Source organism: Talpa europaea (genome assembly GCF_964194135.1).
Source record: "Talpa europaea genome assembly, chromosome: 4".
Taxonomy (NCBI): Eukaryota; Metazoa; Chordata; class Mammalia; order Eulipotyphla; family Talpidae; genus Talpa; species Talpa europaea.
The window spans coordinates 123689499-123703752 of NC_140070.1; the positions used below are offsets into that span (position 1 = coordinate 123689499).

The 14254-nt window shown below is 35.1% G+C and overlaps 1 protein-coding gene across 1 annotated transcript in view; it reads right to left on the reverse strand.

Moving 5' to 3' along the window:
• NAALADL2 (N-acetylated alpha-linked acidic dipeptidase like 2) overlaps window positions 1-14254 on the reverse strand; it is an 881821-nt gene that overhangs the window by 502020 nt on the left and 365547 nt on the right. The window contains exon 4 of the mRNA XM_084231106.1: window positions 5571-5690. Within this exon, the coding sequence (XP_084087232.1) occupies window positions 5571-5690 (120 nt within the window). The remainder of the gene's footprint in view (window positions 1-5570; window positions 5691-14254) is intronic.

Here is a 14254-nt window from a genome sequence, read left to right on the forward strand (position 1 = left end):
GACTGTGCTAAACAATATGGGGATTTTTCATTTATCCCTTCCTGGAGACTAAATCAGAAATGTTCATAGTATTTATAATAAAACTAATTTGATTCCTTCATTTACTGCAGATTGTTTTTCTACTCATTTTAGGAGATAATGTAATATCAAAATTATGTTTCCCCTTTGTACTTCCAATCTCAGATAGATTCCTTCCCAAATCCATTTTTAAAATATGATTTAGTAACTACTGTTCAGCTAATATAAGATTAACTTTTCAAGCTTCCTGTCCAGATGCTCATTTAGAATCATGAATAATGGTGGTAATTCCCATAGAAGTCAATTGGTCCTCTGGCTTATTCAACCCATCCATGTCACTGTCTTACCCTACTTTGGAATTCCCTGAATGTGTTTGATGGACAGGTGAGGCAAGTTCAGATATACAATGTAAACTTGTCTAATCCATGCTTCCTTTAGTTTTACCATATGAGTATGTATTAATAGAGTATCAATGATTCTCTCAAATCTTTGGCACAATACACAGAAAACAGAGTTGGTTAGAGTAGAATTTAACGGTTAAAGAAAGGATTCCCTGTCTCTTCTACTTAGAAGTTAATGCCATATTTGTGACAAAGCTTTCTGCTGAATTCTTCTTGAACTCTTTCTTAAACATATTCCTAGAACTATATCTATATCTATATCTATATCTATAGATAAAGATATAGATATATATATATATAAAGGCAACTAAATCAAGCTCTTAATAGTGTGATCAATTCTAGATAAACCATTAATTTACTACTTTGTAGATATGGCCAAAGTGTTTAAAAATATATTTTTATGAGTAGTCAAATACAAAATTGCTTTGACTTACTTACCTACTGGTAAGAAACTTTAGTACTTGACCTGTAACCTCTGTTAGAAAACATATTTAAATGGTTATCTTAACCTGATTTTTTTTAAGATTTATTTATTTACACATACAAGAACTGGGGTATAGACTAGAGGTATAGTGGAGTAAGAGGATTCACCAGAAATAGAGTGGGTAGCATAACAGGCATAGCTACTTAAATACACTGCTGAGGGGAGCAACTGGCAAGATAAGAGAGGTCTGCCATGCCATGTGGGTAGCTCCCTGGCTGGGGATGGATCTCAGGTCACAGTGGCTGGCAATAGCTTCATAGCACTGTGTCTTTAACTCTTGCACCACCAGGGAGACCCCTTAGAACCGGATTTTTAAAGGTTTTTATTTCCGCTTACTAAACATACATGCAGTCGTTATAGAATATTTAGAATTTCAGGAAAATATAAAGAAGTAGAAATTATCCATGGGCCATCTATCCAATTGATATAAGTGACCCCCTACCACAAGAGAACTTTAGTCATATGTGTCTCTGATGGGTCAAGCAAGTGGATTTCATGGAGTGGACCCAAAACAGTATTACCTTGTTGCCCTTTTAAATCTATTGTTTTTAAATCTATTGTTTTAAATCTATTGTTTTAAATCTATTGTTTTAAATCTATTGTTGCCCTTTAAAATATATCTAGAAATGAACATTCTTTCTTGAACACTTAGATAAATACTTCTGTTCATTGGCAATAAAAAATTCCATAATCAACATGTGTTCACAATAATAAATAAGTGAATATCATGTCTAGATCCAAACCTACACTTGAGGGCCTCCCGTGGCACAGCAGTCGAGGGCTGGTGCTGGGCTGCAAAGCTGCCCGCAGCCTCTGCAGCACCAGTTCGATCCCCTCAGCAGTGTATTTCGTCAGTCTGCCAGTTCTGTACCCCACTCTGGCTCTGGTGAATTCTCTCACCCTCCTGTGCTTCTGACTGTACCCAGTGCTTGAATAAATAAATGAATAAATCTTAAAAAAAAGAGAGAGAGAGAGAACTAAAGGAATGCAACAAAACTGGTACCTCTTTGAAAAAAAAAAACCTACACTTGATTTAAAAATTGATATTATTTTAAAATTATTTTATATCTCTATTTTAATTGTATAATTTTTATTGAGGCAACATTAGTTTAAAATAGGTTATATGATTTACTAGAAAACTTAAATAAGGGACCAGGAAAATGAATAACTATAAGAAACTGAAAATCAAAATCAACAAAAAACTATGAACCAGAGACACTTTTTGGGGGGTGGGGTGCGGGAGGGGAGGGACTGGTGTCAGAATGGGGGGGTTGCAATTGTATGGGAAATATAAAAATAAAATAAAATAAAATAAAATAAAATAGGTTATATGATTTAGAGGAATATGTTCACACCTCTTTAGCTGTATGTTACCCCATCATACCCACCAGTCTCAATTTTGCAGTCAGATCTCTAGGGTTTATTTGGTTTACTTTTGTTTGTCCCTTTATTTTGTTTCTTCATATACCATAGAGGAGTGAAATCATCTGGTACTTGTCTTTCTCTTTCTGACTTACTTTGTTACCATAACCCACCTAACCCCTTCTAGTTCCATCCATGCTGTCACAAATGACAAAAGTGTTTGCAGTTGTTTATTTTATAGCAGAGTAGTATTCCATTCATTATATGTGCCACATCTTCTTTATTCACTCATCTGTCATTGGGCACTTAGTTTGTTTTCCATAACTTGGTTATTGTAAATAATTCTGCAATGAACATATTAGTGGACATAGCCCTTTGAATTACTCTTTGTATACTTCCAGTAGATACTTAGGAATGGAACTGCTGGATCACATGGTTGATCTATGTTTAATATTTTGAGAACTTTAGTGTTGTTTTCCATAGGAATTGGACCAGTCTATATTCTCACCAACAGTATATGGTCCACGTGTGCACCACCACTTGTTTCTGGTCTTTTTGATGTTGGCCATTTTCACAAATGTGAGTTGCTCTCACACTGTGGCTTTTATTTGCATTCCCCTGATAAGTGAAGCTGAAGAATTTTTTCTTCCACCTGTTGACCATATGTCTGTGTTCTTTGGAGAAGTGCCTATGTAGCTCTTCTACTCAATTTTTGATTAGTATTTTTTGTTTTTGAGTTGTAGGAGTTTTTTATAGATCTTGGATATTAGCCCCTTAATAGATGAATGATATTTTCTCCCGTTCAGTAGTGTCTTTTATTTTTTTCAAAATAAAATGTTTAATCTTTGTTTAAGATTATAAATGTCTTAGAAAGTAGACATCTGGTATTCAGATATTTTAGCTACCTTTGAATTCGGCAGACGCTTTTTTGATGCAAGAATGATCACCCTGTAGTTTCCATGACATGGACAAAGATACTCTAATCTGGCTGGTCCTTAGCTCACCATTCCACGAGGTAATTCTCATGAGGTAGTGAACCAAACATCTTTCTGTTATGTGTGTCCATTTTCAGTCCATGGGAAATATGTGCATTTTTTTTCTATCAGCTGTGTGTACACAGGACAACCCCAATACAGACATCATTTTTGTGTTTGTTTCTCATTTAAAGTCAGCGCAAGCTACTAAACCCCTTACAACTGCACAGGACATATATTAATCCCTTGTTGCTCCAATAAAGTCCCAGTTACCAGACTTGCAGTGGAATGTAAAATATACTTATATCAAATTATTATTCATAAAATCCTCTCCTCCAATTTCTAAATATTTTATATTTAGATGTGAGAGAGGAGTTTTATAGCTTAACATGTTTCTAATTATTCCCTTTTACATATTCCTGTTGGGTGGAGCTCACTTTGAGATATCCATTCATTTTAACCTTAGAGCCTTTGCCAAACTCCACGTTAACACTTTGAATAATTATTTATATACCTACCAGTCTACTCTAGCTAAACACACACATGCACATATACACGTTTATGTAGACTCAGGATTTGAGATGAGATGGCATGGGTCTAAATGCTGAAGAGTGGCTTAAGCTTTTTTTGCCTTATTTACCTCACCTATAAATTAAAAGTAATAAAAGTTCTCAGCAATGTGGTTACTGTGAATATTAATTTATTAATATATACATATGTTTAGAAAAATCCTTGCCCGTATTAACAATATTTCTTTTGGAAGTAACAATAATGTCACTATTATATAATAATTATAAATTTGACTTCAGAGGATTTTTACATTATTAAATACTCCTCTTCAAATCATTGTTGTACATATTCAGCTATATAACTGTAGCACAATTTTTAATACTAAACAGGGGCATATGCACTGTTTTGAGTATTTTGTGACATCATTGGTTGTCATCATGCTTATTATCATCTTTGACTTATTTTCCCATTAAAATACACTATCTGAACTGAATTTATTGGATCAAAATGTGATTATTTAAAGCCATTTAATACATATTGACAAATTATCCTGCCCAAAATTAATATTACTGTGCATTCCTTATTCAAGGCTGTCTTAAGATTATGACCAGTTATCTACTATGAGAATAATTTAAGTAAAGTATACTTGAAAGGTGATTAAAAAAAAAAAAAACCAGGCAAATGTTGTTCTGTTGTCTCCTTATAGAGTGTGCAAAGATTTCTGGAAACATTTTTGGAATTGGAAATTAGCAAAGCTCATTTAGGGCTGTGTGAGGAAAAATCCATTATATCTCCAGAAGCAGAGAATTACAGTGATGTGACTACACTGACCATTCTATTTTAACAGTAAAAGAAAATGAAGTAAAAATGAGTAGCACTGGCTGTCAATTGTGGTGGCTCATTATGAGATACTTAGATTGAGCTGCTTTAATTATGTAAATGCATCTAGTGGTTGAGTGTTAATAAACTTCTATTTAAATAAAATAAATCAAAATTCTGCTTCTCCTTAGCATATTATATTTTAATTAAATTCCTGAGCACAATCAGTAGCTGTGAAGTTATACAGTTAACAAAATCAATCACTGAAGAGTGTAAATCAGATAGATAATATTCTAACATAAAATATATGGTAGTTAGCCAGTTTTAATAATAGATTAGAATTTTCACTTATGTGATAAGAAGAGGACAATGTGGCATTCATTTCTTAACACTCCAAGTACGTATTATTATGAAGAGTGTGCCAATTTTACAAAGGCCCCACAAATTCACCAATTCCTAGTTACCTCTGATATTAAATAATGAAAGTATCAATTTGTTTTTCTTAAAGACATTCATTTAAAATGTTCTATTTTGGGGCCTCCATGGTGGCGCAGCGGGTTGAGCGCAGCACTGTGAAGCTGGCCACAGCCTCTGCAGCACAAGTTAGATCCCTGGCCAGGCAGGGAGCAACTCACATGGTGCAGCAGACCTCTCCCCCGCTGCTCCCCTCAGCAGTGTGTTTCAGTCAGTCTGCCTGTTCTGCTCTGTCTCTCACCCTCCCACAACTCTGGCCTGTACCCCAGCTCTTGTATAAATAAAAATAAACCTTAAAAAAAATAAAATGTTCTATTTTGGGAAAACCATCTTCCTCTGACATTCTCCACTTCTCTGTGGCTCTGTTTTTCTCTCCCCTTTCCCTTCCTCTCCCCTCCCTCCCTCCCTTCCTCTCTTCCCACCCCCCCCCCACACACACACTCTCTCCACACTCACAGAGACTTATAATTCTAACAAAACAAAATATTCAATTCACCCCACCCCTGAAAAAACAGTCATTGGACCAACCTTATAAAGTAGTGGCAATTTTCCTAATTTCAGGAATGCAATCTGATTCTTTGTATTTTTCATTTTTTTAATCCTTTTTAAATCCTCTGCATTTCCATAGCTCACATCAATGACTTCAGCCTAAAGATAAGAAAAGTCAAAGAAAAATAAAATGATGAATTGTTCATTTAAAATGGCAGAATAGGGCCTCCCTGGTGGCGCAAGTGGTTAAGCACTGCACTTGAAGCAATCCACAGCCTCTGCAGCACGAGTTTGATCCCCGGCCAGCCAAGGAGCTACCCACATGGTGCAACAGACCTCTCCTGACTCTCCTGCTACTCCCTTCTGCAGTGTACTTCTGTCAATTTGCCTGTTCTGTTCCCCACTCTGTCACTGGTGAATCCTCTCCCCCCGACATTTCTGGCCTGTACCCCAGCACTTGTATTAATATATAAATTTTAAAAAAATAAAATAAAATAGCAGAATCATTTATAATGATTTGAAATCAAAGGAAAACATATTTTTGTCTACATCTCAATCACTACAAACACTCACATTCTGTTCCTATTTGGATACAATTATTTTGGTCACTCAAGAAGTTAAATTCATTTTCATTTTGCCATCTTCCTTCAGAATAGATTTAAAAGCAGTTCAAGCCTTTAATAGACAACTGGATTTGAATATTCTACATTCATTTTTTCTGAAATGTGAGTCATTTTATAAAATATTGCAAGATTAATTTTCTTAAGTTTCAACTACAATACAATCATAGCATTCATAGACTTGAGGACAACTAAAAGACTATGTAAATTTACAAAGTCCATCATCACAGCTGTTCAAGTTCTGCATTTAACCAGTTGTGACTGACAATCCCTTGGATTGCAAGGAATACAATCTATACAACCATATATACCAGATTGACATTCAAAGACTGGGATATGTTCCCAAACTGCTATTTCTGTCACATCTCCTACCACCCCCTATAGTGTTCTTATGTTCTACACCATATTTTTCATTTTTAAAAGTTCTTTTAATTAATATGAGAATTGCATTCCTTTCTGGAGGGCACCTAGAAATCCTCTGAATCAGCTGTCCTTTTTTTTCTCCTTATAAAGGACCAGGAAAAAGACTAACCATAATAAAGTAAAAATCAAACTCAACAAGCAACTATAAACCAGAGAGACACACTAGAGGGTGGGGGGGAGAAGGGAATAGGGTCAAAATAAGGGAGGTAGGAATTATTTGGGGAATATAACCAAGATGAAAATGTATACATTGTGCAAAAATGAAAAATGATGTAAAATATATAAAATAAAAAATATTAAATTAAAAAACAAATAAATAATTAAAGTACAAAAACCAAAACAAACAAAAAAATACTGCACTGCAGGTTCTATTAAGCATAAATCCTAACAGTCAAATGAATTCTATTTAATTATGTAATGATTTCTATTATTAAAATAATAGTTGGTATGTTTCCTATTGATAAATTTTTATTATAAGACAAAATGCAAGAGAAATCATGGAAAATACTCAAGGATTGGAGATGGAGAATCCCACACTGTAGCTTCCTATCCTTCTCAATGTACTTAAAAGAGTTTTATACTAAGGCGTTCCATCAAAGACTCATTTGAATAAAGAATTTTGTTTTTAGAAGAATATGTGAATACCAGCAAGAGGTCAGTGAATTTGTTATCAGAAACATTGCTGGGATAAAATATTTCCTCAGATATTACATTCATCTGCATCTGTAAAACACTTGCTAATACATTAAAGCCCTTATCAAATTACCTACCTGATGAACTGCATTTCCCTTTTCCCAATTATATATGGCCTTCTCGTCTTTGAATCCCAGAGTAATGTTTCTGTTTTTAAATCCTTAGTGCCTTATTGGTCCTGCCTTTTTACACATATATATTTGTCTGCTGGTATAGAGAAAGGTCATGTCATTCGGTATCTGGTATGATGTGTGTATGGCATGTGTGTATATATACACACATATACACACATATATTTTAGTTTATTGGTCTTGAGTCAAAATGACTGCAATTTATACTGTATCTGTATAAACATAAGCTGTGTTTTTAATTGGTTTTTCCAAGCAAACCTAATTGTTTATAACCCTCTATCAGGTGACTTTTTTTTTTTTATTTTAACTGTGTTCCTAGTAAAATGTGATTACCAGTGTCTCATTAATACAATCTTTGAGTTTGCTGATACCACTAGAATATAAGTAACTATTGATCTTTCTTTTAAAACTCTGATTAAATAAACAATCTTATACTAATGATCACATTGCAAAAATGAAATAATTCACATTTTTATTAAAATTTGAATCATTTGTGATTCACTGACAGCATATTAAAACAGGACTAATAATCAATTGGAAATATTAATTATTTTTTTTTATATTTAGTAAGGTTGAAAGAAAATACCTTACTGATTTGAGAGGGCATAGGCCAGATACTGACTTTTTCTTTGTGTGTGTACCAGAATGTTATGACAGTTATAGAAATATCAATTCTGTAAAAAGAATTCACATTATTGAAAAATAACAATAGCTTGCATCAACAATGGCAATTTCAGATAACAAGCTTTTCAGCCCATCTTCTATAAAACCCACATGTCAATAGATTAAGCATTGTGACATGTAAGATTTTTTTCAGAAAAATATTCTATAACACAGGCATCATTATATCAATTTATTTTGGCTTATGCATGTGCAGCCTATGTACTAAAAAATCAATAATTAAAGAAGTTTCAATGTTCTGGTGGTTTGACAGGTGATAATAAAAATGTATCTACTGTCTTCAAAGAATGCCTATGAACCGGGTCCTTTCTGAAAGTCCTATTTACCTGCAGGCAAACTGAAAATCACAGCTGCAAGAAAGCACATTTAATTTTTTCTGAGACACAAATCAATATACAATGATATGATAAAATGTCAAGCCATTTCTTTCCACACATTCTTGTTTCTACAATGACTCTTTTCTTATTGTGTTCGTTCTGTCATTCTAGAAAATCGTCCACTCAACCAACTAAAGTACAATGTTTAAATTAAGTCCAAATACCAAGGATTAAGACACATCTGACATTCCCAATGGGAAATGTCAAATGAGCAGGAATCTAGGTACTTTTTGAATATTCACTCCATGTGCATCACAATTTTTCCATTGAGAATTTTCCTGAGGCATAAGAGAATAACTGAGAAATACAGAGTGAAGTCAAACTTAGTCCTATTAAAAAAAAAAAACCTGGGCCTCCCCTAATGGCTCAGGTGGTTGAGCGCCACACTGTCAGGCTCTCAGCAGCCTCTGCAGCCCGGGTTCGATCCTGGCCAGCCAGTGAGGGTCCCACATGGCACAGCAGACCTCTCTTGTCTCACCCGCTGCTCCCCTCAGCAGTGTATTTCGTCACTCTGCCTGTTCTGTTCCCCACTCTGTCTCTGGTGTATCCTCTCACCCTCCCACACATCTGGCCTGTACCCTGGTTCTTGTATAAAATAAATAAATAAATCTTAAAAAAAAACCCTACCATTAAATTTTATTCAAATTCAATAATTTTGAACTAAGAACAAAGGATTGAAATTATAGTAATTGAAACAGAAAAAAATGTATTTTATATTGTTAAAAAATATTAGGATGACAACATAAAGTAGTGGCCATATAGCAACAGGTGAGAAGAAGATAGGCACACTTTAATAATAAAAAATAAACATTAATATACATTTATTTTCTATCTATGGGAAAATCTGTAATTAGAGCAACCTTAACCCGAAAAATAACGATCAAACCATTAAATGTAACATTTTATTAAGTCAATGGTTCTATTGTTCTGTTTAAAAATGGGTAAACTACCTCCAACAAAAGCAATGGCAGGGAATAACTAAAAGAAATGAGCAGAATTATCAATTCCTGATAATTTTTCATACATAAAGAGAACAATCGTAGAAAGTAAGTAGATGAGAGAAGTGTCTGTGGGGGTCATCCTCAAGGTGTCTGGGGTGCCATGGGAGGAGTGATCCAGTGCCTGCTTTTCCTCTATCCTGAGTTACCAAAATTATTCAAACTTATGAAATGATATAGCCTTTGAATTTTTTTAGAGTTCACATTTTTAGCCATTCAATCACTTTGAATCCTCCTAGTTCTCTGACAAATTCTGAATGTACACACTATTTGAAAAGCCTGTTTTGACTAAAACAGCAATTTTCTACTCAAACTCATAAATGGTAAACCGAAGCAGTTCTCATACTGACAAAATACAGTATTATCAGAAATACTATTCACCTAAATACAAGTTTTGCTTTAGAAATTTACTCTCTCATGTAATCTAGTTTTTGAATCCTCTTTAAATTAAAGGGCTTATCTCTTTAAAAAAATCTTATAAAATCAAAATGATCTCCAATGTTTACTGTTTTTCCTTTATAAAAGCATGGATATAGTAATATTTATGGAGAGTTCAGAATTCAGAGATTGTTAGAATTTCATTAGTACTTCATTTTTAATTTTTCCCAAAAGCTTTCTATGGACATTATCATGAAAACCGTAATGTACTGAGGCATGAAATCAGTACTCCCTCCTCCCATCCTGTGGCAAACACCACCAATCAATGATCACATTTTCAAATTCCTCTTAAAATGATTCTACTTAACCAAGACCAACTATATATGGGTTAACATAAGCAGGGGACTTGTTAAAATATTTAATATTTAATGACCATTTATAATTTAAATGAATAATAGTTATTTAAAATATACAATAAATAGAGCATAAGGAGACCTCCCTGGTGGCACAAGGGCTTAAGCACAGCACTGTGAAGCTAAACGCACCCTCTGCAGCATGAATTCCATCCCCCAGCCAGCCAGGGAGCTACCAACATGGCACAGCAGACCTCTCCTGTCTTGTCCACTGCTCCCTTCAAGTGTGTTTTCAGTCAGTCTGCCTATTCTGTTCCCCACTCTGTCTCTGGTGACTCCTCTGGAGTCACACCTCTGGCCTGTACCCCAGTTCTTGTACGCATAAATAAATAAATCTTAAAAAAAAAACAAAACTAGAGCATAAATACTAATCAGTTAAAATAGACTTCCAGCCACTTCCACTAGGGATACTAGCTAGTGCTACTAACCTAGTAAGTAACAACTGAATTTAGCATTAAGCGTGAAACACACAATGCATTATTCTGGGTTTTTTTGTTTGTTTGTTTTGGTATAAAGGATAAAATAAAAAGGGTGCTTTTATTTTATAATGATATACTAAATGCAATGCTTAGTGGCATAGTACTGTGTGTTCATAGTAAAAATAATAAGGATGTGCCAGAGTAGTCACTTGCCTTGGCATAGAGTAATATTTTTTTAAAGATTGATTGATTGATTGATTGATTGATTGATGCAAGCACTGGGTACAGTCAGAAGCACGGGATGGTGAGAGAATTCACCAGAGACAGAGCAGGGAGCAGAACAGGCAGAAGGAACAAAGTACACTGCTGAGGGGAGCAGCTGGCTCAGGAGAGGTCTGCGTGCCATGTGGGACCCTCCCTGGTGGCCAGGAAGCAGCCGGGGATCAAACCGGTGCTGCAGATGCTGCAGGCAGCTTCGCAACCCAGCGCTCAACCGCTGCGCCACCGGGGAGGCCCATAGAGTAATATTTTAACAAATTTTCAAATGCTTTACAATCTAATTTAACTGCACATATAGTCTAAAGGGTGATACAATTGTCAAGCTATTGTAACAGAAATTTAATCAAAGTGAAGCATAGTTCTGCCAGGATTACATTTACATTTATAAGTTTGTAGTCTCCAAAGTCAATATTAAAAAAAAAGTTTAGAACAAGATTGCATACTAGATTAAGAAAACACAGTCTGTGCAAAGGAAAATCTATTTGTTTCCCCAAATTTAACAAATAGTCTTTTAGACAATATATACATGCTTATTAACATTGTTTGGCTAATATTTTAAAAATAACATTATCAAATCTCATCTCTTCAACAAATGATGTGGGAAAAATTAACAGCCCTTTTTAAAAGAAACTAGATCACTATCTCCCGCCATATTATAAAAATTAACTCAAAGTGGATTAAGGACTTAGATGTAAAACCTGAAATCATAGAACACATAAGAGAAAATATAGGCAACACTGACCTCAGGAATGTCCTTAGGGATTTGACTCCAATAGCAAGGAAAAATAAACAAATTGGATCACATAAATTACAAAACTTCTGCTCTATGACAAATACTATCATTAAAATGAAAAGACACCCTATCAAATGAAAGAAAAATTTGCACATCATACATCTAATAAGAAACTAATATCTAAGTTCTAAAAAGAATACTTACAACACAACAGAAAGAAATTCAAAAATCTCAATCAAAAATTGGATAGAAGAGTTACACAGACACTTCTCCAAAGAAGACTGACCGATGGGAAACAGGTACAAAACAAAATACTCATCATTACTGGTCATCAAGAAAATACAGATCAAACCATAAGTAGATAATATCTCACACCTATGAAAATTGTTCTTATCAAAAAATTCAGAAACAAGTGTTGGCAGGGGTGTGGATAAAAAAGGAACACTTTTATACAGTTAATGGGAATGCAGACTGGTCTAGATCCTATGGAAAACAGTATGGAGGTTCTTAAAATACTAAAAATAGATCTACCATATGATCCAGCAGTTTCATTCATTGGAATTTACTGGAAGAATACAAAACACTAATTCAAAGGCAACACATGAATGTTCTTTTCAGCACCATTTAAACAGCTAAGTCATGGAAACAAACCAAATGCCCAATGACAGATGAGAGAATAAAGATGTGATATGGGCCTCCCTGGTGGTGCAAGAGGTTTAAGCACTGCACTATGAAGCAATCTGCAGCCTCTGCATCACGAGTTCGATCCCTGGCCGGCCACGGAGAAACCCACATGGTGCAGCAGACCTCTCCTGCCTCGCCCACTGCTCCTCTCAGCAGTGTGTTTCAGTCAGTCTGCCTGTTCTGTTCCCCACTCTGTCTCTGGTGACTCCCCTCACCCCCACATCTCTGGCCAGTACCCCAGCTCTTGTATGCATAAATAAACAAATCTTTAAAAAAATGTGGATGCTATTCAGCTTAAAAAAAAGATTAATTCTTGTCTCTTGCAATAACCTGATGGAACTGGAAGAGAATATGCTAAGTAAAATAAGTCAGAAAGAGAAAGACAGATACCAATGAATGATTTCTTTCATATGTGGAATATAAAGAAACAAAACATCCTAGAAATATGACTGCACAATTGAGGTTACCAAAGACAAAGAGGGAGCAAACTGGAGAGGGAGCCCAATAGACCATATGTGGAAGGATTATTAGAGCTCAGGTGGTGGCAGAAGTGTGGTAACACACATCTGAGGAAGTGTGATCCTGTACCTCTGAGTCATACACAGTAATATAAACCAATGTTACCTCCAGTTAAAGTATCCTTCCTTTTAGACATTTTTATTAAATAGCATTTTAAAAGCTAAAAAATACATCTTCAAAGAACAATGATTAAAACACATACAGAAGTAGGTAAAAAATAAAAGGGGGAGACAGAAATATAAAATTCAATGAATGTAATAATGGAGAATGTTAATAGGATGAATATGAAAGATTTTGTCATATTACAGAAGAGTGAAATCATTAAAGACTTCTAAGCTTATGCTAAAGGACTCAGAAGCCAACTTAAAGAGCCTCTTAATGACCAAGATGGGAAAAAATGATAATTATTTCAATTTCCAATAAGCATCCGTTTATATTCTAATTTCTGAAGGTATGAGGGAAATGTAATACAAATGATCCCTTCTTACAGTGCTTTATTTTCTTGCTGAGAGTTTAACAATGAAAAATTGAACGAAGACATTAGCAGTTCAGAAAACACTTGGTTATGCTATATCCTAAGAGAACAAAGAAAGGGCAATATAGTAGAGGGTGATGAGGAATAATTTTAACAAGAATGTCAAGGGAAGCATTATTAAATAGATTGAGATAGGATGGTGTAGGGTAAATAATTGTCAGCCTTTTCTGCCTTCCTGCCATTAGGATTGATGATGGAATCCTGCAGTCTTGAATGCATGCCTGATGGCGGGCCTCGGGAATAGGGTGTGAGCATACGTAGGTGGGATTCACGTGGGCTGAGATGGGGTTTATAAGGGTGGTGGCATAGAATAGAACAAGCCAGAGAGGAGAACAAGCAAGAAAAAAGAGATAGAACGAGACCACAGGAGAATGTCAGAGAGCCCAGAAAGAGTGAAGGTTCACTGGGGGCTGGAAGGATTGCCAGCCTCCAGGCCCCCCAGCACCCCTACCTGCCCTGCACCTGGTAAATCCAATAAAAGCTTGAAAAAAGCCACTAATGCTCCATGACTCTCTTCTACTCATCTGCATAGGGTCATAGAGATCCTGCCCTGTGTCTTCCTGCCATTACAGATGGGTCCAGGATTTAGCTGATAAATAACCAAAATAATAATCAAACATTAGACCTTGTTCAGCAATCTTATTTTTTTTTTTTTTGCAGAAATTTAAAGTACCTGGATGCAAGTCCTTTGATCACATTTAAATTTTTTTTTTGTACCTTCCTCTACCCACAAATGGAGAAATAAGTCAAATGTCAAAATAACTTACAACCCCCTGAAAAATGTAGTCTGTCTCAGGCTGCTGATAAAAGACAATCAATTTTCTGCTGCTGACAAAACAT